General features: G+C 51.6%; 1 protein-coding gene across 1 annotated transcript; it reads right to left on the bottom strand.

Moving 5' to 3' along the window:
• Positions 1-213: 213 nt before the first annotated feature.
• Positions 214-22568, bottom strand: FAAP100 (FA core complex associated protein 100). Its single transcript, XM_079965394.1, has 9 exons — positions 21865-22568; positions 18373-18491; positions 15978-16906; positions 11604-11757; positions 9551-10359; positions 6153-6289; positions 3579-3695; positions 2600-2686; positions 214-939 (listed from the first exon to the last, which is right to left on the bottom strand). Exons 1-9 carry the CDS (start codon positions 22027-22029, stop codon positions 814-816), a joined length of 2643 nt encoding a protein of 880 aa, XP_079821520.1. The 5' UTR covers positions 22030-22568; the 3' UTR covers positions 214-813.
• Between the last annotated feature and the right edge of the window lie 600 nt (positions 22569-23168).

The following is a 23168-nucleotide window of genomic DNA, read 5'->3' as shown; positions in this document are numbered from 1 at the left end:
TTTTTGAGTCTTGTTTTTCCACAGTGTTTCCGAAATACACAACACAGCTAGAGGCGTAGCCCTTTTCCCCCACTGTCGGCTTGTTCGTTTTGCTCGGAAGGGAACAAAAACTCGGTTAAAATCTGACCCCTTCCCCTCCCTCCACAACTCAACAGGCCTCCCCCTCCCACTTCACCCCCAAAACCCGCCTCCCTCCCTCCCTCCCTCCCCGCCCCCCACCCCCAAGGCCTGGCACAGCAAAGCCACTTGTCACTGAAAGCGAAAGAAGCTAAACTAGCAACGGTCCAGTGTGATTCCACAACACGGCACCCACACCCACCAACGGCACCTTGTCGGCCATCCAAGTTACACACACACACGTACACACACGCGTGACACACACACCACAGACACGCATCCACAGAAGCCGTCTGCTTGGACGGCTCTGCCTGCGTGCGAGGCTGCCAAGACAAACCAATCAGATCTGCCAGGAATGGGCAGGGATTCAGAACCCGGGGGGTGGCGACGGTGGTGGGGAAAATCACATTGAAATGGGGCGGGTGAGTGGAGAAAGGGACAGGGGAAAAGGAGAATAAATTTAAAAAGGCCGGGTCTCCACAGAGCAGACCCAGCCAGACACCCCCTCTCCCCAGGGCATGTCCAGCTGGAATCCCCTTCCTCATCCTCCTCCCTGCCATGCCTCTGTTCCAGCCCTCGGTCCGCCTGCAAGGTGTACAGCCAGCTGCTCCCTTCATTCCACCGGCACAGGGCAAAGAGAGTATGTGCAGCCGTCCGAGGTGCACTGAAGACGGAGTGCCACGGCGCACGCCCTGCTCACAGAACCACCAGGCTGGGGTTGCGCAGCTGCTGGTAGACGTGCAAGAGCTTCTCCACCGTCGCCTCCGGATCGTTCCCCAGGCACAAGTGGTCACGCAGGGACTGTGCCTCTTTTAGCAGCACCTTCCAAAAGAAAGAGAGAGGCGAGGAGCGCAGTTGGTGTGAGAGGCAGCAGCAAAGGAGTACAGTGGTACCTTGGGTTATGAACTTAATTCGTTCCGGAGGTCCGTTCTTAACCTGAAACTGTTCTTAACCTGAGGTACCACTTTAGCTAATGGGGCCCCCCACCGGCGCCCCACGATTTCTGTTCTCATCCTGAAGCAAAGTTCTTAACCCAAAGTACTAGTTCTGGGTTAGCGGAGTCTGTAACCTGAAGCATCTGTAACCCGAGGTACCACTGTAATAGAATCATAGAGTTGGAAGGATCATTAACGTAGGAAACTGCATTTGTCCCATATGGGGCTCATACCTGCAACCTGCAACCTTGGCATTCTTACCCTAACCAACTGAGCTAGAATATATATAAAAGCATGTATATAATATATATACATCCTATATACATATATACATTTTATATATAAAATATATAAAAGGATGTCACATAGAGGAGGGAGAAAGGTTGTTTTCTGCTGCTCCAGAGAAGCGGACACGGAGCAATGGTTCCAAACTACAAGAAAAAAGATTCCACCTAAACATTAGGAAGAACTTCCTGACAGTAAGAGCTGTTCGACAGTGGAATTTGCTGCCAAGGAGTGTGGTGGAGTCTCCTTCTTTGGAGGTCTTTAAGCAGAGGCTTGACAACCATATGTCAGGAGTGCTCTGATGGTGTTTCCTGCTTGGCAGGGGGTTGGACTCGATGGCCCTTGTGGTCTCTTCCAACTCTATGATTCTATGATTCTAGAAGGCTGGCTTAAACAGGCGGGCTGATGTCCAATTGGTCTACCACATCCAGTGGCATGCTCCCTCATTCCTCCCCTAGACGTAACAGTCCTCCTCTCTCCACGACTCGCCATTCAGCCCACTATGAACAAGGTGCCTCTCCCCCCTCCCGGTTATCCCTTTTTTTGCCACCACCCCAAATTACGCAAGCAGTGTTTGCGTAAAATTCATTCGGATTGTAGAATCTAATTTTCTTTGCTGCTGAATTTGGGTGTGTGTGTGAAAGAGAGAGAAGAGAGAGGAGACAAGCCCTGAGTGAAAACCTTAGCGCCAAAGAGATTTAACATTTCCAGTTCCTGAAATCATATGGAATGCATTATAAATGTCTGCCTGAAGCCCTGGGATGAGGGGAGGGTTGAGGGACAGGGAGGGAGGAAGGAAGAGAGAAAGAAAGAAAGAGGGTGGGGGAGGTTGCTAATCAAGTCAAGGAAAGCGTAAATAGAACGGAACGCAGTCACTGCCAGATTGGGTCAGCCCAACTGCCTGTCTCAACCCAGCAATTACAGAACAAGCCATAAATCCATTTGCTGTCATTTAGTCTGTCAACCCGGATTCCTCCGTTTAGGTGTCTCTGTGTGGCCTGATGCGGGCGAGAGTCGAAAGAGAAGCCCTGGTTAACTGCTCTGGGCAGAGGCAATTCCAGAGCTCAACCCAAGCAGCAAAAGGCCTGGGATTGCATGTGATTCACCTCACCCACCCACCCCCCTTGCTGCCGCCACCACCACTCCGCTCTCCAGCCTTCCTGCAACAACTCAGGCACAAATATGTGGCGCAAGATCTGCTTCTGTGGCCCCTGGAACCTAAGGACACCTGGGAGACTGGGAGGGAGAGAAATGCCTCTTACCTCGTGGTTGGCTTGGATCTGGTGGAGGTATTGCACACGGATATCTGGGGGAGAAGAGTCCTCGGCTGCTTGCTCCAGAATCAGAGTCTGCATTTTTTTAAAAAAGGTGGGGGGCTCATTAAAGCAAGATTAACCAATGGAGAAATCCAGGCTCCTTGCCTTCGAATAAGAGAATCAGAAGACCCACACTTTTCAAAGATGTCTGGAATGAGGCAGAACAGGGTTCCTGTTTCTCAAACCCTTTAGAGTGGGGAATAACAATAATAATATTATTTATATGTTACCCATCTGACAGCGTTGCCCCATCCACTCTGGGTGGCTCCCAACAGAATATTAAAAACACTGTCAAACAGCAAACAAAAAAACTTCCCTACATAGGCCCGCCTTCAGATGTTTTCTATAAGTCAGATAGTTCTGCATTTTCTTCACATCTGACAGGAGGGCGTGCCACAGGGCGGGTGCCACCACCGAGAAAGCCCTCAGCCTGGTTCCCTGCAACCTCACTTCTTGCAATGAGGAAACCACCAGAAGACTCTTGGAGCTGGACCTCAGTGTCTGGGCTGAACAATGGGGATGGAGATGCTCCTTTGGGTATTCTGGGTTGAGGCCATTAAGGGCTTTAAAAGTCAGACCAACACTTTGAATTGTGCTCGGAAACGTACTAGGAGCCAATGAAGATCCTTTAAGACCGGTGTTATATGGTCCCAGCAGCCACTCCCGGTCACCAGTTTAGCTGCTGCATTTTGGATTAGTTGTAGTTTCTGAGTCACCTTCAAAGATAGCCCCACAAAGAGTGCCTTGCAGTAGTCCAAGCAGGAGATAACCAGAGCATGTTATCAAGATGTAATTAAAAACATCAAACATTAATAGTAAACATGTAATCTATGGCCCTCCATCCCTGACCATTCTTAGCCCATGCTGGCCAAAGCCGATGGATGCCAGAACCCCAAAACAGCATCTTATCTGAAATCTCAGGTACCTGAATGCGCCTGACCACAGCATGGTGCAGCTGGGACATGTTTTCCATTGGTGAGCTCTGGATTATGATCTCCACCGCTTGGATGGGGCCTGCTGGGTTCAGGTCACTGACAGCCACCTGGCGGATAACGAGGACACACCATTGCCACAAATTCATCCAAACAGTGCAAATTAAAAAGCCCAGCGGCAAAGCGCCTCACTGGTCTGTTTTCAGAAAAAGCCCACCATCCATTTCCATTTTACAGGGGATGTAAGTAGGTGGCTGGCACAGCTTGCCATATTGGTGGCGAAGACGACATTTGGTCCCCTTGGGTCTAATATTTTGTTGCACGCTTCTGCAGATTCTGGGGGAAATTAATCATTTCCCGTCCTACCCTCTTCCACTATTATCTCTCCTCCAACCGTGGCAAGACAGTGCCCAGTAAGTTCCCAGACTCCAAGGAGATGCCAGGGGAGTAGCTTTAATTAACAGATCCACAGATCGCCCACTTCTCCCCTCTCCTGAATTTACCCAGATGATGCTGAGACCCACCAAACATGGGCATGAATTGGCACCCCGGCGGTGGCCAGCTGAAATGCTAGGCCAGAAGCCCCTGCGCCCTGCCGAAATGAGAGGGCTTGTTGTCCGTGCCCCACTGAAATGCACCCCGATGAGCTTAATCCGCAAGGGCCAGCCAGAGCAGAATTAGCACGGCCACTAATCACTGCTGGCGTTATTAACGCTCCCTTGCGCAAAGTCAGAGGGGCCGGGTGGTTGCCAGCGCTCCGCCACCCCCTGGGGGGGGGGTTACCGGCCACGGTGGCAGAGCCAGCTAGCAATTAACATCAGCTATGTGCCGCGGCAAGAGGATTAAAGGGGGGGCAGCCAAAGCTCCTGTCTGATCACCCTCCCCCTTGAAATGCGGCAGAGCTGATGAGCAAGAGAAACCTGTTTATTTAGTGCCCTGGACCAAGCGGTAGCAATGTTCCTATCTCAGTAACCGAGGGCAAAGGAGACCAAACGCAGCTGAGCGTTTGGGGTTGGGGAAACTCAGGCCTTTTCCATCTGGCCCCCCGGGACTCTGTCCAAACTGGCCCACCCCCTTTCAGACTACCCCTCCCTGGCCCCATTTCCATGCCCTTATTAACAAGCACTCCTGCCTGGTTAGAATGAGTCCTTGAACTGTGATGTGTCTTGCTAGCCTGAATGGAAAAGAGAAAGGGAGAGAGAGTGTGTAATGTAGCCTACTCTACAAAGGTGAGACTCACCTTTTCTGCCCTGTCCATGTTTGTCTCTAGCCCCTGGCATGCAGGCCCTGGAAGGTCTGCCCAAAAGGACTAGATAGAAGGCTGTTGCACACAGCATGACTTTGTAGAATCTGCCTTTGGGTAAGCTAGAGGAGAGGTGGGAAGTCTGTGGCCTTCCACGTAGTGTTGAGCTGCAACTCCTATCATCCCTGACTGTGGGATATGGGGGCTGGCACTGGTGGGACTTGGGACTTCAGCGACATTTGGAGAGCCACCGATTCTCGTATGCCAGAAACCCACCCGTCTTTCCAAGGTTAAACTTGCAAGACTTTGCTTTGTGAGTGAAGCAACTGAGAAAAAATAAAAATCACAGATAGCTGTTGATGAGCCTGTTGTGAGCCAATCTGCCAATCACCCAATCCCACCACCCTTCTGAGTAATACCCCTCCCCACCTTCTCACTAAATAGAAGGGTCTGGTGACTTCTGTTTCAGTGTATCTGAAGAAGTGTGCATGCACACGAAAGCTCATACCAAGAACTAACTTAGTTGGTCTTTAAGGTGCTACTGGAAGGAATTTTTTTATTTTGTTTTGACTATGGCAGACCAACACGGCTACCTATCTGTAACTGAGAAAAAAATGACAGGGGTCAGAAACCAGGGCATTTGCCCCAGCAGTTTCCCCTGCTCTTGTTTAATAGGTTGCCTGCCTGCCTGCCTGCCTGACACATACACACACAACTTGCTATAGGGAATTCTCCCTTACACCTGGTGCTATAGTACTCAGAAAAGGATGCTTTCAGCCCAACCTAGCCACTGTGATTCAGTTACTGCAGTGAGCATGCAGAAATTCCAGCCATGGGCTGGGTTGCTCCACCTCTCTTCTGCATATACAGCAGCAATTTCCCAACTTGGAGACAAGAGAGGGGGGTGGGGTGGGCAGGACATACAGAGGTCTACAGATGTACCGAGGCCTGTGCAGAGCTATGGGTCTCCTCACCCCACACGTCATGCAAGGCGTGCAGAAAAGCCTAGCAAAAAGCTGTAATTCAATTGCTTCAAGCTTCCTATCCAGGTATTCCCAATATCTCTTTTCCCTCTGCCATATTCAGGCTTCTTATAATCTAAGGTCAGGCTCCGGGATCTTATGAGGCCAGCAGAGACACTACTCCAGGTACCTGAAAGGGGGAATGCAAGATGAGAGCTTTGACCCAAGGGCAGGCTGCTGCTGTCAGGAACTTTTCAACATTCTAACCCAAACCACACCAGGTTCTGGCTTGGCCAAGGTGCCCGCAGGAGGATAACCCTACACCCGTCTCCCTTAAGCCCAGCCCACGACTCATGCCTTGCCTCTCGGATGTTCAACTGCACTTCGCCTCCATCTGGGGCCAGCCCCCGCACGGCTGCTGCATCCTGGCTCTGCAGGGCGTCCGCCTCGGCGTTCTCCGCCAGCAGCCATCGTAGCACAGCGCAGCAGAGCGAGACATCTGAGCAGCGACAACGGAGAAGAAGAGCAGACACCATCATTAAGCACGTGTGAATTGTGGGCGGCTCGCAGGCGCCATCGACTGCCCCTCTCCCCGATTTCCACCCTGCACCAACCACCTGAAGCGCCTGGGAAGCTGCTGGCCGGGATTATTTGCCGCAGCGGCACAAGGCAGGGCTGTTCCCGATGCAAATTAACAGGGAGCGCGAAAGACCCCATAGCCCCGCGGTTCTTCCGATTGTCCCGCAGTGCAATATGGCAGGGGGCAGAATATTTGCAAGCCAAGCAAAGGGGTGATTTGATACTGGTTGCCAACTTGGTGGGGTGAAAGGAGCGGCCAGTTGAAGCAGACGGTCCAAGGCTAGGGCATACACCTGGTTTGTAGACAAAAGACCCAATCCCAAATTTAATGCTTCGCAAAAGCACATGTGCCTGTCCCAGGCTGCTCTCCTAGCTGCAGGTGAAGCAGCTCAAAAGGCTTGCGGGAGCTGGATCCACAGTTCCAGCAGATGGATCAAGGGAACCCCCCAGATCCTTATCTCGCCACCACGGCCATCATTCTTGGCAAAGGCATTCGACTCTTACTACTACAACAACCGAACCCAATGAGGACAATTATGCAAATTTATACCCAGCGTAATTAACTGTAAATACAGGATTTGATGCTCCTTGGGGAAAAATATTTTTGCTTGTTTTGGCAAACCTTGCACACCAGCCTTGGCTGGAAGTAGGATCTGCAGACTGGGAAGTACAGATGAGGAGGGCCACCCTGGGTTTTTTTTGCTAGCGTGTGCCAATGGCGTTATCATTTCTTTACTTCAAAGCCCCCTTTTCTTTGAAATGGGGAGTTGGGTCCAGGTGCAACTTCTCGCTTGGCAGCAGTGTTTACCCCACCCTGCTGAAGAATTTGGGAATCATTTTCAAGCTTTAGGGTGCTAGTAAAGGTAAAGGGACCCCTGACCATTAGGTACAGTCGCGGACGACTCTGGGGTTGCGGTGCTCATCGTGCTTTATTGGCTGAGGGAGCCAGCGTACAGCTTCCGGGTCATGTGGCCAGCATGACTAAGCCACTTCTGGCGACCAGAGCAGTGTACAGAAACACCATTTACCTTCCCGCCAGAGCGGTACCTATTTATCTACTTGCACTTTGACGTGCTTTCGAACTGCAAGGTGGGCAGGAGCAGGGACCGAGCAACAGGAGCTCACCCCGTCGCGGGGATTCGAACCGCCAACCAGTGGCGTAGCGTGGGTTATCAGCACCCGGGGCAAGGCAAGTAATTTGCGCCCCCTAACCCTGGATTTGCGCCCTTAACCCTATCCCTAACCCTAACCCCCAGATGTTGCACCCGGTGAGGCCGGCCCCCCCTGCACCCCCCACGCTACGCCACTGCCGCCAACCTTCTGATCGGCAAGTCCTAGGCTCTGTGGTTTAACCCACAGCGCCACCCAGTATGCAGCACTAAATCAGAGAAGAGAGGAAGACCCAAGTTTGCTTCTCTGGTTCGATTTAACTATGGTTCCATAAAGGATTCTGCAGGGATCATCTGCCAATAATTGAAAATCTTAACTGCAGAGTTGCCTGGCCTTGAAATTAGCTGCCTTCATACTTAATAATAATAATAAATAATAATATTTTTTTTATTTATACCCCGCCCTTCCTGGTTCAGAAAATCGAGCTCAGGGCAACTAACAACAAATTTAAAACACTTAATTGTGATACAACAAAAAAACAGCATAAAATAGAGTATAAAAGCGTGAATAACAATAAATTCAAAGTTCAAAAATCAATTTGGGAGGAAATCCATCCAATAAACATTAGGTGGTCACCAGGGCTAGCTGGCTAAATTAGTCCTATTTGGGCCAGCGAGGAGACCAGGGGAGAATTGGCTGTGGGATCCCAAAGCGGGTAATTTCATAAAAAGGGGAGGGGGAGGGAAGGAAGGGGAATAAAAGATCAGGCTAAATTCAAATTGAAAGCCAGGCGGAATAGCTCTGTCTTACAGGCCCTGCGGAAGGAGGTTAAATCCTGCAAAGCCCTAGTCTCATGGGACAGAGCATTCCACCAGGTTGGAGCCATCACTGAGAAGGCCCTGGCCCTGGTGGAGGATAGTCTGACTTCCTTAGGGCCCGGGACCTCTAAACCAGTGTTTCCCAACCTTGTGCCTCCAGCTGTTTTTGAACTACAACTCCCATCATCCCTGACTAGCAAGACCAGTGGCAAGGGATGATGGGAATTGTAGTCCAAAAACAGCTGGAGGCACAAGGTTGGGAAACACTGCTCTAAACTATGGTTATTCATTGACCTTAAGGTTCTCTGTGGGGCATATTTAGGTGGGAAAAGGTGCTTAGAAAAGTTGTTTGGGGTCCTGCAAAACCAACAGCTCACAAGCAGAATAATAATCTTCTTCCAGTATCAGTCCTAGGCTTAGCACAGAATACTCAACCTAGGAAAGTCTTTCTCAAGGGACATATGCCCCCGGGGATACCTTCACAAGAACACCACCGCTGTATCACTGATTTCTCTGGAATTAAAAGTAACGAAAAACATCCAAACTAAGGAATAAACATGGCCACATGCTACTCATTAACAGCCAGAGGATGGGTGTTTTCTGAGGTTGTTTTTAAACAGCCAGGGTCAAGTGGGCTCCTGCAACAACATCCTTGGAAACGAAGGTATGAGCACAAACCCAGCATTTTCTCTACAAGGTTTGTTGTGGGTAGACGACCACTGTGAGTTTTAAGTAAAACTGTTTCTACACAGCTTGCCTTTGGCCTGGAGACAGAGCCGGAGCCAAAGCCCGAGTCGGGCAGCTTGCATTATTCTCCTCTGCGCCAGGAGGGGTGAGCTGGCAAACAGAACAGCCCAAAGGCAGATATAAATGCCTTTTCCAAAAGAGAGGCTAAAGCAGGGGCTGGCCAAGTGAGCTGCCAGATCTGGGTGAGGACACCCTGAGGAAGCATATGGGAGTTGCTCTGGAGGACGAGAGGGGCTGTAAACGGGATGCGACGAAATAAAACGACAGCTGGCCGCACATTGCTGCCCAGGGACGGGATAAAACCAGCCCATTGACAAGGAAGCTCCCATCATGCAAACAGCCTCCTCTGCATGCAAAACAAGCCACTTCTTCCAGCATGTGTGTGTGTGTGAATAAGCATTTAAGAACTACCAATGCAGGTGGGCTCAGCAGGCGCTAAAAACCCTCACCAGGGAGAGGCAGAGAGAAAGGAAGGAGGTCACCGGTAACCCCAAAGCATCACACACCTGCACAGAAGTCCTTCAGGCTGGTTCTCAGCAGCTCAGAGGACACCTTGATCGAGGCCACGGAGGGAGCCAAGTACGCCTCTCCCAGAGGGCCGAGAGCTCTTGGGACCAGCTCGCCGCCGCCTTCGACGCTCTTGAGGTCAGACTGCATCTGGGACAGCTTCAGGAAGGTGTCGAGGGGGTCCGGAGGGAGGGGGAGAGCAGCTGCAGGAGGGGAGGCTTCAGAGATGCTGCCGTTGGTGGCGCCCAAGCGGAGGCACTGCAGGAGGTCAATGGTGACTTCCTTCAGGGGCAGGCAGATGCCCTCTCTATCCGGGGAGAGGCCCGTGGAGTCGTCGGAGAGCAGGTCGTCCAGCAGGTCGGTGGACTCTGAGACGGTGCCCAGGATCTCCCGCAGGCTGTAGTAGAGGGAGCAGGAGACCATGAAGGGCAGCTCCAGCTTGGAGCCCTCGGCGGGGCCCAGCGGGAGAGTCACCTCCGTCTTGTTCCCGGGGAGGAGCTGGTCTATGGGGAAGGTGTAGGTGGTGGCGGAATCGGACGAGTCCTCTTCGAAGTCGCAGGAGCTGGCGAAGAGCTGGACGCAGAAGGTCCAGCCGCGCTCCAGGGTGCACTCGCTGGCGTTCTCCAAAACGCAGGAGACCGCCAAGCTGTCCTGGACCAGGATGTGGCTCCAGTGGGTGGTGATGGTGCAAGTGATGGGCTTCTGGTTGCTCTGGCCGGACAGCAAAGCCGCACTCACGTTCATCACCTGGTTCAGACACGTCAGAGCGCGGTTCTTCTGGTCCACGACCTTCTTCAGCGATGACACTCTGCAGAGACCGGAGGGGGGGGAAGAGAAACACAGTCATGCCGGCACTGCTAGTGGAGCCTGCAGGTCCTAACGGATTACAGGGAAGGCCTAGAGCTGGCATGGATACACACACAAAAGGAAAGACGAATTAACAGGGGGCCAAAGGCACTCACCTGCCAGAAATGAACATGCACAGGAAATCCTGTGCAAAAACACTGGAGAAGAGAAAAACTGCCACTCTCCTTTTGCCCAAACCTGCTGCTTTCCATGCCTTTTCTTCAGGTGGGGCAGGGGAAATGGGTGAGGTCCGAAAAAGGCTACCTGCTGTACAAGCACACCCAAGGTTCAAAATCATGCAGGGAGCCTGCAAACTCTTTGTTTTAGTCCCCAATTGCAGACAATGGTGGAGCCCAGCCAACAGAATTAAATGATGGGCTGCATGCCCAAACAGAGCTATAATTGCCAACCTGTTTGCAAGGCACCTGTGGCCAGCTTTTGATCCTTGGATGTTGCCATCAGATTGCCAAAGCTGACCTCCCCATACCAATTTCTGAGGAAGGACAATCCCGTTGGCACTGCAAGATATTCATATGAAAACACCCAGTGTGTTGCGGCTGCAAGACTTTTATATGCACAAAGATGGAAGGACTCATTATTTCCAACAATGGAAGAACGGCTGCTAAAACTAACGGACTTGGCTGAGATGGCGAAATTGACATGGTTGATCAGAAAAAGTCATTGTTAGCATCTGTTAAAGGATGGAATCCTCTCAAACTTTTTGCGTGAAAAAGAAAATGAATTAACGGCGTTAGGATTTGAGGGTTGAAGATAACGTTTGTTTGTAGAAAATGACTTCATTGGATGTTATGTTGGGGTGGATGAAGTGAATATTGTTTATATATAGTGGACAAAGAATCGGAAGTCCCTTACCTTCTGAATTTTATTTGTCTCTCTCTTTTAACCTCTTTTCTAGTTCTTTTTCTTTATTTCTCTCCCTCTCTTTCTTTATTCCTTTCTCCCCCCAAAAAAACGCCCCCCCCCTGCCTCTCTTTATGTTTTTATTGTATTTAGATCAAAGTCTTAGCTTGGACCCAAAAAAGGAAAAAAGATTACTGGATACTAAGTTTTGCATTTTTCTCTATATGCATTAAGAAAAGGGAAAGAAAAAAATGCACAAAACATCTGGTGTGTGCAATATGTTGTGTGCATGAGAGACAGAAAAGGGAGGGAGGTGCAGAGATGCAAATACCAGACAGCTCCTACCTTTCAGAGACATGGCCTATCCCAGACAGCAGCTCCTTGATCCTCTGTCCAGCTTTGTCAGGGTTCATCTTGAAAGGCTGCGTATCATCCGGGCTGCACAAGCCACAGGTCATGAGGCGGCCTTTGGCAGATAACGCCAGAAGCTCGGACTCACCTGAGGAAAGAAAGGCACACAAGAGATGGAGACTGGGGCGGAGGTTGGGGTGCTAGAAAACAGCTTCAGGAGGATGTAGGCCTCACCTCAACCACCCTTAAGGTTTTCAGCAGAACCTTGAGACCTACCAATCAGAGAGCCAGGTGCAAAAGTCACACACTTCAGATCAAAGCAGGGATGTTGTCGGACTCCCAGCTCCCATCAGCCCCAGCCAGAATGGCCATTGGCAGGTCAGGTCCTAGCCGACCTAACCGGAAGGAGGAGGAGGAGTATCAGGAAGAATGGACAAAATTTAATGATTATTTAGCTAAATATGTCAAGTTAAATTAATTGGAAATAGCTTGCAGGTACTTGATTGGCTTAGAGTTTATATAAGTTAAGTGATGAATTATTATGTTTAATTTCAAATTGAAAAGATATAAGGATGTTAAATGATTAAGTTAAGTTTATAAGAATTAAGATGTGGAAAACCGTTAAAAGGATATGCATTGAAATTCAACCAAGGGGAAGCGAGGAAGTCACTTAATAATGTTCATGAGTGTAATTTTAATAAGATTAAGATTTTTGTTTGTTTGTTTGTTTATAATTTTGTGAAAACCAATAATTTTTTTTTGAAAAACAAAACAAAACAGAATGGCCATTGGCAAGGGATTATGGGAGCTGCAGTGCAAGGGCAACACCCACACAGAAGCGAAGCTAGCTGCTCCAGAACCCGAAGCGGTGCACCCGGGGGTGGGGCCATGGGGCGGGGCGGGCAACCCAGGGGGCTGCTTCCTGGGCAGGGGCGAACCGTGCCACTTTGCCAGCAGCCTTCCTCTCTTCTCTCTTCCTTTTGCCAGCTCGGGGGAGGCTCCCCCCCCCCCCCAGGAAGCAGCCCAGGAGCGGGGGGGGGGGGCAATGGCACACCGCCCACCTGTGACTCCCAAGCCTCTCCCGAGCTGTCAAAATGAAGGGGGAAGGGAGGAATGCCGCCGGCAAAGCAGCACAGCTCTGCCCCTTCCCCTAATGATTTGGGATAGGCTTGGGAGTCATGGGTGGGCGGCGTGCCGAATGTCACCCCCCTCAGTGATGACACCCGAGGCGGACCGCCCCCACCGCCTCCCTTCCTCCGCCCCTGCACCCACAGGCTCTCCACCGCTGGAGTGAGGAATCCTGAGTCCGCCATTTTGTTTTGAGTGTCAGAGCTAAAATGAGATTGCAATTCTTCCAGACAATAACCTATGCCCAGCTCTGCCTACTGCTTTCTTTATTTCAGCAGTATATTTCGGGGGGGGGGGTGTTTCATTTTGTTGTAACCGTTAGGACTCGTGAATCCTTGCCATCCTGAGATCCATCAATAATCCCCCATCGACTTTCTTGCCCATGCTTGGTCTAGAATTCCAGTACAGTAGTACCTCAGGTTACAGACGCTTCAGGTTACAGACTCCGCTAACCCAGAAATAGTACCTCAGGTTAAGAACTTTACCACAGGATGAGAACAGAAATTGTGTGGTGGCGGTGTGGCGGCAGTGGGAGGCCCCATTAGCTAAAGTGGTGCTTTAGGTTAAGAACAGTTTCAGGTTAAGAACAGACCTCCGGAACGAATTAAGTTAACCTGAGGTACCACTGTACTGGGGCTTCAGGGGAAGAAAGGTAAGTCAGACAAGAATCCTTTCCAAAGCCATATATTAAAAAAAAGGGCAGAGAGGCCTGAGAAACATTGCAGTGCTAATCATGAGGCTGCAATTTCCTATCTGCACGCAGGAGCAGCTGCAAGGTGGGTGAGGAAGACCATGAACCTTATGAGCCTGTGATGAAGGTTCGAAAGCCGCCACGGCTGCATCGGTGGGAACAAAGCAAATTCGGAAGCAGCCACGCCCCTCACTAGGAAACCAATCGCACAGGGGGTGAGGGGGGGGTGGAAAGCGATGGCACCAGGAGACAGCACTCCTAGGGGGAGTGAGAAAGATGCAGAGCCGCCCTGGGGACCACGCAAAGGAAAGGGAGCCAAAGGAAGGGGGAAAGGATCCTTGCTACTGATGCATCAGCCGCCTTGCTACAAAGGAAGCGCACAGCTCCTTGCTGCCAGGCAAACTGCGCTCCCTTATCCAGGGGCACAGACAGGCACAAGTGGCTTCCTGCTGCTTGGTCCCCACAGAGGATCGCTGTCGGGAGTGATGCTGAAGCGAAGTGACAGGCAGCCGAAGGGGGGTGGGCTGTGAGGGCACGGAGAATCTGCTTCCGAGAAGAGTTCGGCAGCACTCGGGAGAAGACGTGCAAACTCACACATACATGCTCCCTGCAGAATCCTGTCTCGGCTGAGCACAGGGGCCAGCCGGCCTCTTTTCACTTGGTTCTGTGTGGCCACGTTGTTCCTCAGTTTTGTTTCCATCTTCCGATTTGCAAGCTCTTGAGATGAGAGAACTGGCCTGCGGGCAGGGTGGTGTCTGGACAGGACATGGGACAAGGCTACGGGCAAAATCTGCCCCCATGAGATCTTCAGGATTCAATTAAGAAACCAACAAACCTAAGGTCCTAGTTCTCATGAGCGCACGTGCCCTGTGTCAATGCTATTTTGTCTGCCCTCTCAGCCAACGCCATCTTCCTTTCCTGCTCAGTTCAACAGCCCAGTACATGAAAGACATTTCCTGCGTTGTAGAAACCCAAATATTCACAATGAAGTAAACACTGTAATTCTGAGTCTGGGCAACATCCCTGATGCTGCCCCTGATGGGAAGAGTGGGTGCAAAGAGCCCCACGTTTCTTAATCCCATCCTGGCAGGCTAAGCGGCCCCACTCCTGATCTGCTCTGAAGGCAAGAGACAAATGGCAGCCGCTGAGCCTTTATTGATCCTTGTCGAGGGCGAGAGGAAGGCTGCTTCCTGCACACAGGATATTAATGCCTCTTGCATGGTGAGCAAGCACAATGCAGCTGTTCCACACAAGAAAAAGAAAAAAAAACAAGACTCTGAATGGCTACAGCGTTACAGAGCCATTTTGCCAGAGGAGGCAGAGCTCCTGAACTGCCATTCAATTCCTTCTGCTTCTCTTAGCGCCTGGGGTTGCTCTGTGCTGGCCCTAAGCTCCCCTCTGTGCAGGATGCTGAAGAAAGAGAGAACCGTGGCACCCTGGAGCCAGCGCAGGATGGGCACAGCTTCTGCCGGAGGCCTTCGTCTCTCTCTCTCTCTAGAGAAGAAAGCAGGCCTTGGGATGAGGCTGGAGACATGCAGGCAGGCAGGCAGGCAAATGTTTCCATTTTCTCCTCAGAACAAGAGAACTCCCCACTCCTTGACTGGCAAGGCCAAACTTGGGGGGCTTGGCATGAATGGCTCACAGGGAAATGGGGGCCTTAAGGTGGGATGGTAGCAAGGGAGAACTTTGGGGCAGACCCTGAAGATACGGCCCCACACTCGCTCTCAGGGGGCCACAGGTTGCTTCATCGGCAAAGGCCCCACCTTTGGCCAAAGCCTGCAGCCTGGGGATGACCTGGGACCATGCTGGCTGTAGCTCACCCACAGCATGCTAAGGCTCAGAGTGTGGTGGGGGCTGAAGGAGCTTGCTGACAGGAACTGTGGGCAAGGGGCAAGAGTCTCCAGAGCCCTGAGCAGCAGCTAACGTTGTTGAGGAGAGGGGTGGGGAGCACTTGGGAAAAGGAACGGGAAGGTGGGCACAGCAAGGCCCCAAGCTTGCACCCAGAGCCGAAAGACTGTCTTCCTTTGCCCGGCCCCTTTCCTATTTCTGTATTGGCAACTGAAAGGGCTGCGAGTGGCTCTCTCAGGGCCACATCCGGCCCAGGAGACTCGTCTGCCAGCGTAAGGACAGATTTAAAATAGTCTGGCCTGTTTGTGGAACCAAATCCCTTCCCTATTGGGCTCTCTGACTTGTTTGTGGAACCAAATCCCATCCGCATTGGTTCTCTGGCCTGTTTGTGGAACCAAATCCCATCCCCATTGGTTCTCTGGCCTGTTTGTGGAACAAATCCTGCCCACATGACAGACAGGCACATGACAGACAGCCAATGGTGTCGCAGAGTAGTGCAGGCATGATGTAAGGAGTGGGAGGGACAACAGCCAGGCCCCAGCTAAGGTGCATCCTGGCCACCACTTCCTCACAACTCATCCGCCTTCCTCTCGCCATTTACAAGCAGCCATTTTGAGGGCTGCATGCCCACAATGGCCCCATGCCCAAGTTACTTCTGATACTTTAAGCCCACAGAGTAATTCAGTGACACATTGCAGTACCTTCCGACTCCCGGGAAGACAAGGAGAGTGCCACCACACTGCAGATGCTTAAGCTGGCGGGAGACAGAGCGGACGGAAGGGTTCCTGCCGCGTCCTCCACTTTCTCGGCTTCCGGGATGTTGCTGTCCAAGTCGACGGCATAGATGTCGGAATGGGTGCTGTAGTACATGCGGCTTCCCCCGCTACACGCCGCACACAGGACGGGCCCCTGCAGGCAATACTCGCGGAGCTCCGGGACCTTGACTTCCTCTCCCTGAGCCGCCTTGATGGCCACCATTTTGCCATAGTGACCCAGCGCCACGACACAGTCGCAGCCCAAGTCTCCGTAGGCGGGCAGCTCCTCTGCCTCTGGGGACCTCCGCTCTGTCCTCAGGGCCCCGATGAAGACAACCGGCTCCTCCAAGTGGTGGAGGATCTTGACGGGCGAATCTTCGCAACTGCGGTTGTCGGGAGAGCTCAGGGCCTTCAAGGGCACGGAGCAGAGCTGCCCGTCTGGGAAGCCGCAGAGGATCATGGGAGAATCCAACATGGCGGCATCAACGCCAAAGAGGAGGCTGAAGAGAGGCTCTTCCAGCACAAAGCCCCCCGAGTGGCGCAGGCCTTCCTTGTGGTCGGTGGCGCTGGGGGATGAGGCGCAACACAGGACAGGGAGGAAGTGCGCCAAAGACAGGTCCCCGTCGTTGTTTGTGCTGGTGGTGATATCCACATGGCTTATCGGTTGGCGTGGCAAGTTCCCCCGGTCCTCAGGGCCCGGGAGGTTGTGTAGGTTCATGCACCACTTCCCCTGGACTTGCGAGAGGGTGACCAGGACGTCGTTGAGCAGCGTGAAGGTGCAAAGCGTGGCGTCGGGGAAGGTGCAGGTGTCGGAGCCCATGGGGAGGACGCTGGAGAAGCAGTCGTTTTCCTCGCTGTCTGCCCGCTTCGCTAACCTTCAAAGCAAACAAGGGAAAGCTCTCAGCGGAGCCAAAGGGTATAGCTCAGAAACAAAGGTGGAGGTGGCAGTGATTCACAGAGCTGAATTCGGGAGCAGCCAGCTGGGTAAAGGAGAGGGAAGCTACTGCTCTGGAGGGAGAGCAAACCCCCTGCCTCCACTTAACCCTTTTGCTGTCCTGAAGACTCACAAAACAGCTTGGGAAGATGGGGAGCTGTGGCAGAGAGGCACAAGAAGGCAAACAGGCACCTCAGATGCAAAGCAGGAGAACCACAAATAGGACAGTGGCTGCCCCAAAGGAGTGTGTGGCGCCCAACTGAATCACTGCATGCGAGGAACAACTTCTGCAAGTGGAACAGGACTCCCTCTTCCTCTCCTTGCCGCTGCCCAAATTGGCTCCGGAGGGTTGGAGGACCGGCCCCCTCCCCGAGTCTTATTGGGGAGGGGGACCTGGAGGCAAGATGCAAAGAGGGGAAATTCTGCTCAGGAAAGATGTCCTGCACATGCAATGATTTCGTTGGCTACAACTCAAAGGGATTCAGACTGGGGCTGCAGCATTGGGGAGGGAGAGGTTTAATATCCACCCCTCACTATTTTCCCATTTAGAAACTGTACCATATGGCAAAATGGAGAGGTGGCAATTTTAACTAGGCAAAAAGGTACAGAGGGAGTGGAGAATGCTAAAGACTAGCTTCCCTAGCGCTGCAAACACAAACATTATCACCCCTCTTTCTGGCTGCTATTACCATTAAAAAAAAATACTGACTGAGGTTGCTGCTGTGTGAGCCAATTCTCTGCCTGAAAACTGCAGATACAGAGTCAGAGCAATTGGTCCATCTAGCTCAGTAATAATAATAATAATGATTATTTTATTATCAAGCTGTGCTTGTTCTTCCTTATTATTAAACCGTAGAGCTGGAAGGGACCCTGAGGATCATCCAACCCAACCCCCTGCAACACAGGAATATTCAGCTGACCCATACGGGGATTGAACCTGCGACATTGGCATTATCAGAACTACACTCAAACCACCTGAGCTATTCTATTAGCATGAAAGGGCCACAGGGAGAAGTGTAAAAACACACAATTCTGTATGTGAATACTCAACTAAGTATTTCAAGCCCAACTGAGCCCACTGGGACTTACCCACAGGTAAGTGGGTACAGGACTGCAATATAAACATGACAAATGAGTGGGTCTGTTTGGATCATGTCACTGAAAAAGTTCTAAGCCTGGTAAGGAAGAAGATGGTCTGGTCGCCAACATTGGTGGCAACTTGATCATTAATTTCTAAGAAATCTCCATTTCCAAGGATGTGAGAACAGTAAGCATAGAGTAGGAGCCATTCCTTGATAGCCCAGGCCTTCTAGCCCAGACCACTAATCCAGCCTTTTGGAAGAACCTGGAGCCCACAGAAACAGGTATGAAACACCTGCCAGGTAACGCCCTCGCCCTGTCTCTCACCTGCTTTGGTAGTCCAAGGAAACACAGTAAATACCAACTCCAGCGCACAGGATATAGAGCTGCTGGTGGAGAGGCAGAAGCTCCACATGCCAAACTTGATCGGGGAACCTGTAGACAGCCTAGGAAGGAAACAGGCCAAGGAAAGGGAAAGGAGAAGGTCTTAGAAGGTCTTCAATAATCCTACAAGGGAAGGAGGGCACTGGGAGCCACCTCTATAACCCCATCCCCTGGTTGAGACACATTTTGACCCCGCAGGAAGGCCAGGTCTATGGACACACACCCAGAGCAGGCTGTTGATCATCTAAAGCAGTTTCCCAAACTTGGGTCCCCAGCTGTTACTGAACTACAATTCCCATCATCCCTAACCACTGGTCCTGCTGGCTAAGGATGATCCATGGAGACCCAAGTATGAGAAACACTGGTCTAAAGTGACCTAATATAAACCACCTTCACTCCAAAGAAGCCAAAATGGCAGAACACCAGTCTTGCTTCTTCATGACTGCTAAAGCCTAATACATAAGATTGGCCACTGAGAGAAAAATAAAAGATTGGCAATCTCCTGCGTTATTAGCAGCAGCCTGGCATGGTGAAAATTAGGAAGTGGAGCTTTGCCCGTCATGAAGACAAAATGGAAGAAGCTTCACTTTAATTCATCCACGTTGCTCTGCGGTCAAAGGTGTGGGTGCAAAGCCAGTACAAAGTCAGCACCTGTCTGCTTTCAAAGGTGCCACACAGTTCATTTGAAAATAATCAATAGAATCACAGAATCGTAAGGGGCCATCTAGTCCAACCACCTTGCAATGCAGGAATCTTTTGCCCAACGTGGGATTCGAACCCACAACCCTGAGGTTAAGAGTCTCGTGCTCTCTACTGACTGAGCTATCCCAGAGCTTCCCCATTGTAATAACACAAGGGGTGGGGTTCACCTAGCACACCTCATCAGTTGAAGCCTTGTGCAAGAGGCCTCCCCACCCCGCTGCTCCCACATGCCCCAAAATCATCTTTCCATCTGGCAGGCTGCAATTCTTGAGCAGGCAGAACGTTTGAAACAGTGCAACGCTGGGTTCCACCCCAAGGGTACCGTGGGAATTTTTCCTCAAAATGCTGTAGCCACATGAAAAAGAAGCAAGTTTCCCAGGAGCATCTATTACCTCCTGTATCCTATCCTGAGTCTGGCCAGACACAACATCCTCTGAGTACCATTCCATATACCCAGTGGTGTGTCATCCGAAGCCGTTATGTCTGCACACACTTTGATTTAACATAGCCTTCCCTCACATAAATCAGCAGGATCTTATTTTTCCTCTCTCTGCCGAGGATGTACAACTCCTGCCATTTTCTCTGAGGAGCATCCATTGCAATAAGCGGAGTTTATATTATCTAGCAGTCTATATGTACCGTAATTCCTCATTTTAAGCTGCTAGCAGTTGCCATTGCTGCTGCGCTCTGCTGATGAACAAGTGACATATTTCATGCAAGATGGGCCTCCATTTCGGGAGCGAAGGAGCAGGCAGTAGCCCCACGTGTCTGTCTGCAGTAAAAGCTGCAACAGCAATTCGGAGGATTGCAAAGTGAGCACCTTCTTAAGGATGAGAAATCTGGCAAACGCTAGATGTTCCAGCATCACATGTGATCTGGGGAATCAGCAGCATTAAAAGGAAGAAGTGTTAACCCGTTTGTGACCTACTCCTCTGTGCAAGAGAATAGTGTGGGAGGCTGAGCCAGATATTACCATAATCACGGGCTCCTTAGAAACAATCAAGGGAATAAATTAAAGGGATACATTTAGCATAGTGCTAAGGCTTGTCATGGGCCCAACAGGCAGTAACAGGGGGAAATGATAGAATCCCTACGAAAAGACTTCAGTCGCTCAATGACAGGGACGATAGACAGTGCAAATGAACAGAACAAAGAACACCCCATATTTTACAGTTCTAAACTTTGGTTTAACAGAACTACCCCCAGAGGGTAGAAGCAGATTTCTATCTGACAGATGACACACACAAAAACAAGCCCAGACCACCACAGGCAGATGTCAAAAATTGGATGCCATATGTAAGTCGATTATGTAGTACAGACAACCGACCTGCTGCAAAAAAAGGCTGCTAAGAGTGAGAGAGTGAATTGGAAAGTCAGCAGAAGACCTAATTGAGGATTTAGATGCTTAAGCTCAGGTTGGCACATCAGGGAGCCTTGCCTGTCAATTGCACATGAGACAAACATCCAAAAGCCACAGGTGGTTATGTTGAGATGAGGCGTCCAACAGGTAATATACAAGATCCTCTGCAGAACCAATCCCCAAAGCATTATGTAATCTTATCACAGAAATAAAGGGATGGGGAGGGGAGGAACTAAGATGCTCTGCCTCATGCTACAGTTGCCGAGGCAAGCAGGTGACAAGGCACACCAAATCTGGATGTGTAGCCACACAGAATCCATTTCACTCTGCTTCTTGCTCTAAACGCCTATGCACATCTGCTTGGAAGCTTGCAAAGCAAACCTAGATTTGGTCCCAGAAAAGGTACTGGCTACAATTCAGTGGCTGAACAGATGTACAGAGCCTGGCACTCTGTTCTCTTCCATGAGCACATGAATACATATGTGTAAACTCTCTTCACACCAGGCATAGTGAACATGTAACCCTTGAGAGGTTGTTGGGATTCTCAGTTCCCATCAGTGCCAACCAGCACAGCTATTAGGAATGATGTGAGCTGTGGTCCATCAACACCTGGAGGGCTACAGGTTCCACATCCCTGGTGCACACAGCAAAGTTCGTGCAAGTCCAGGGCTTTGGTTCTCTACCGTCTCTCAACCAGATCTCCTAGAGAAATGCCAATTGCTCTGTCACAATACAGCCATAGTCTTCTTCCTCTGAGCACAATGGGGGCAGCGGGGAGGGGGGAATAGAAATGTTCTATTAAAACATAACCGTGCATGCAGCGATACCTTCCCCACCCTCTGGGGTATATGCTTAAAATGCAATACTTGGGTTTGCTGTGAAGTCACCAAAGGGTGGATCGGTGCAGACACACAAAACACACAGCTATATCTTCTGCCCATGCATAGAAGCAGCCAGCAGCTGTTGCCACCTTCTAAGGGGCGATGAACAAAAAAAAGGACCACACAGAAACTGAACTACCAAGACAGTAGATCAAGCTTTTACTTTGCTGGCGAACTGACCTCTCACATTCCCCACATTCTGGGTGCCTAAAACGGTGGGGTTTTTTCCTGCACTCCAATGGGGCAATTTTAGACGAGGTTAGCAATTAGAAGCAAGGCGAGGAAGCAATTCCAGATAAATTCGTGCAGCCTGCAGATGTGTGACATCCTGTGCACCTGCCATTAGCGTTTCAAAGAGTTTGCATCAAGGGGGGGGGGATGCTCTGCCTGCCTCACAGCATCTGACCCAGTTTCTCCGCGCGTGTCCCCCACCCCACCCCCTGTAGCAAAAGGGACCAATCTGGGTCAGCAGAATCAAAGGCCCCCGCTTACCTTCATCAACCTCCCCTCTTGGTCGTAAACGTAGACGAACTCGGTGCCGTTGGAGAGGTAAATCTGGTTCTCATGGCACAGCACGCGGGGCTTGCCAGCCGCCAGCCCCCCCACCGGGCAACAGAAGCCCGCCAGGTAATCTACCCGGTGCCCCACCTGTGCCATGACGACGACCCCCCCGGTGCCAGCCTGGAAAAGGGACGCGGAGGAGGACACGCATGCAGCAGCAGGGTCGGGCGAGGAGGCGAGAGTCTTGCCTGGGGCGGCCCCTTTTCTCCTTAAAACACGTGGGGGGAGGAAGAGGAGGAGGAGGAGAACCAACGATGGAAGCGCCCTCCCCTGCCACACAAAGGGACCAGCCTACCTGGGCGAGGCGAGCCCACCCCGACGTGAGCACCCTCCCCTCTTTCTTTCAAGGGAGGGGGGAGAGAAAGGGGGATGAATTAGAAACCCACACGGGGGAGGGAGGGAGGGAGGGGAGGGGGCAAGCCCCACCAGCACCCCTCCCACGGAGACAACAAAAGCCACTCCCAATAAGGTAAAAGGGAGAGGGGAAACCAATACACGCCAATGGGGGATCTAAGCAACCAGTTCCCACGCAGGCGAGCGATTCAGCCCCGCTTTCCCTTTCCACCCCCCCCAGCAAAAGGGGCGGGGTTGTTACTGTGGCCCCGCCTCCGCAGCCCACCCCCCGGGGCGCCGCCGCTGCTCTAATGCCCCCAGCAGCTGGCGGGCGCGGGCGGCACCTCCCCTTCCAGGCTCTCCCCGTCTCTCGTCTCCTCGCCCTGCGACTGCCTGTAGCGGGAAGGGATGGTTTACGGCATGCCGCAAAAAAATATTAAAAAGGGCGGAGTGGGGGGGGGGGAGTGAAGAGTAGGCTCTGCGTTGCTAGGGGGGCGGGGAGGGCGAAGCTGCGTGCATGGGGAGGTGGGGCCTCTCGAGAACCGTCGGGTTGTGGAAAGGGCACTCCGGGGGTCATCTAGCGCAACCCGCTGCAATGATCCCCGTGCAATGCAATGCAATGCAATGCAATGCGTACTTCTCGTCTTGTTTTAGGACGGCTTCGCGGACTAGGAGGGGAAACAACGGGGCGGGGCGGGGCGGGGGGTAGCGGACGAGAGGTTGGTTCAGATGCCCTGCATAGGGCTGACGGCTCAAACTGCATTTGAGTTATAAATGCAAACGTGGCCGGGAGGGAAATCTGCTTGAAGAAAACTGCAAGCCCGGGAGAGGGATGGAGCGCCCATGTGCAGAGACAGTCTACCTCTGAATACCAGTCTTGCATGCAGGACTAGACTGCCCCT

This window comes from Podarcis cretensis, assembly GCF_951804945.1.
Source record: "Podarcis cretensis genome assembly, chromosome: 2".
NCBI classification, from domain to species: Eukaryota; Metazoa; Chordata; class Lepidosauria; order Squamata; family Lacertidae; genus Podarcis; species Podarcis cretensis.
This window is presented reverse-complemented; position numbering and strand designations above follow the sequence as displayed.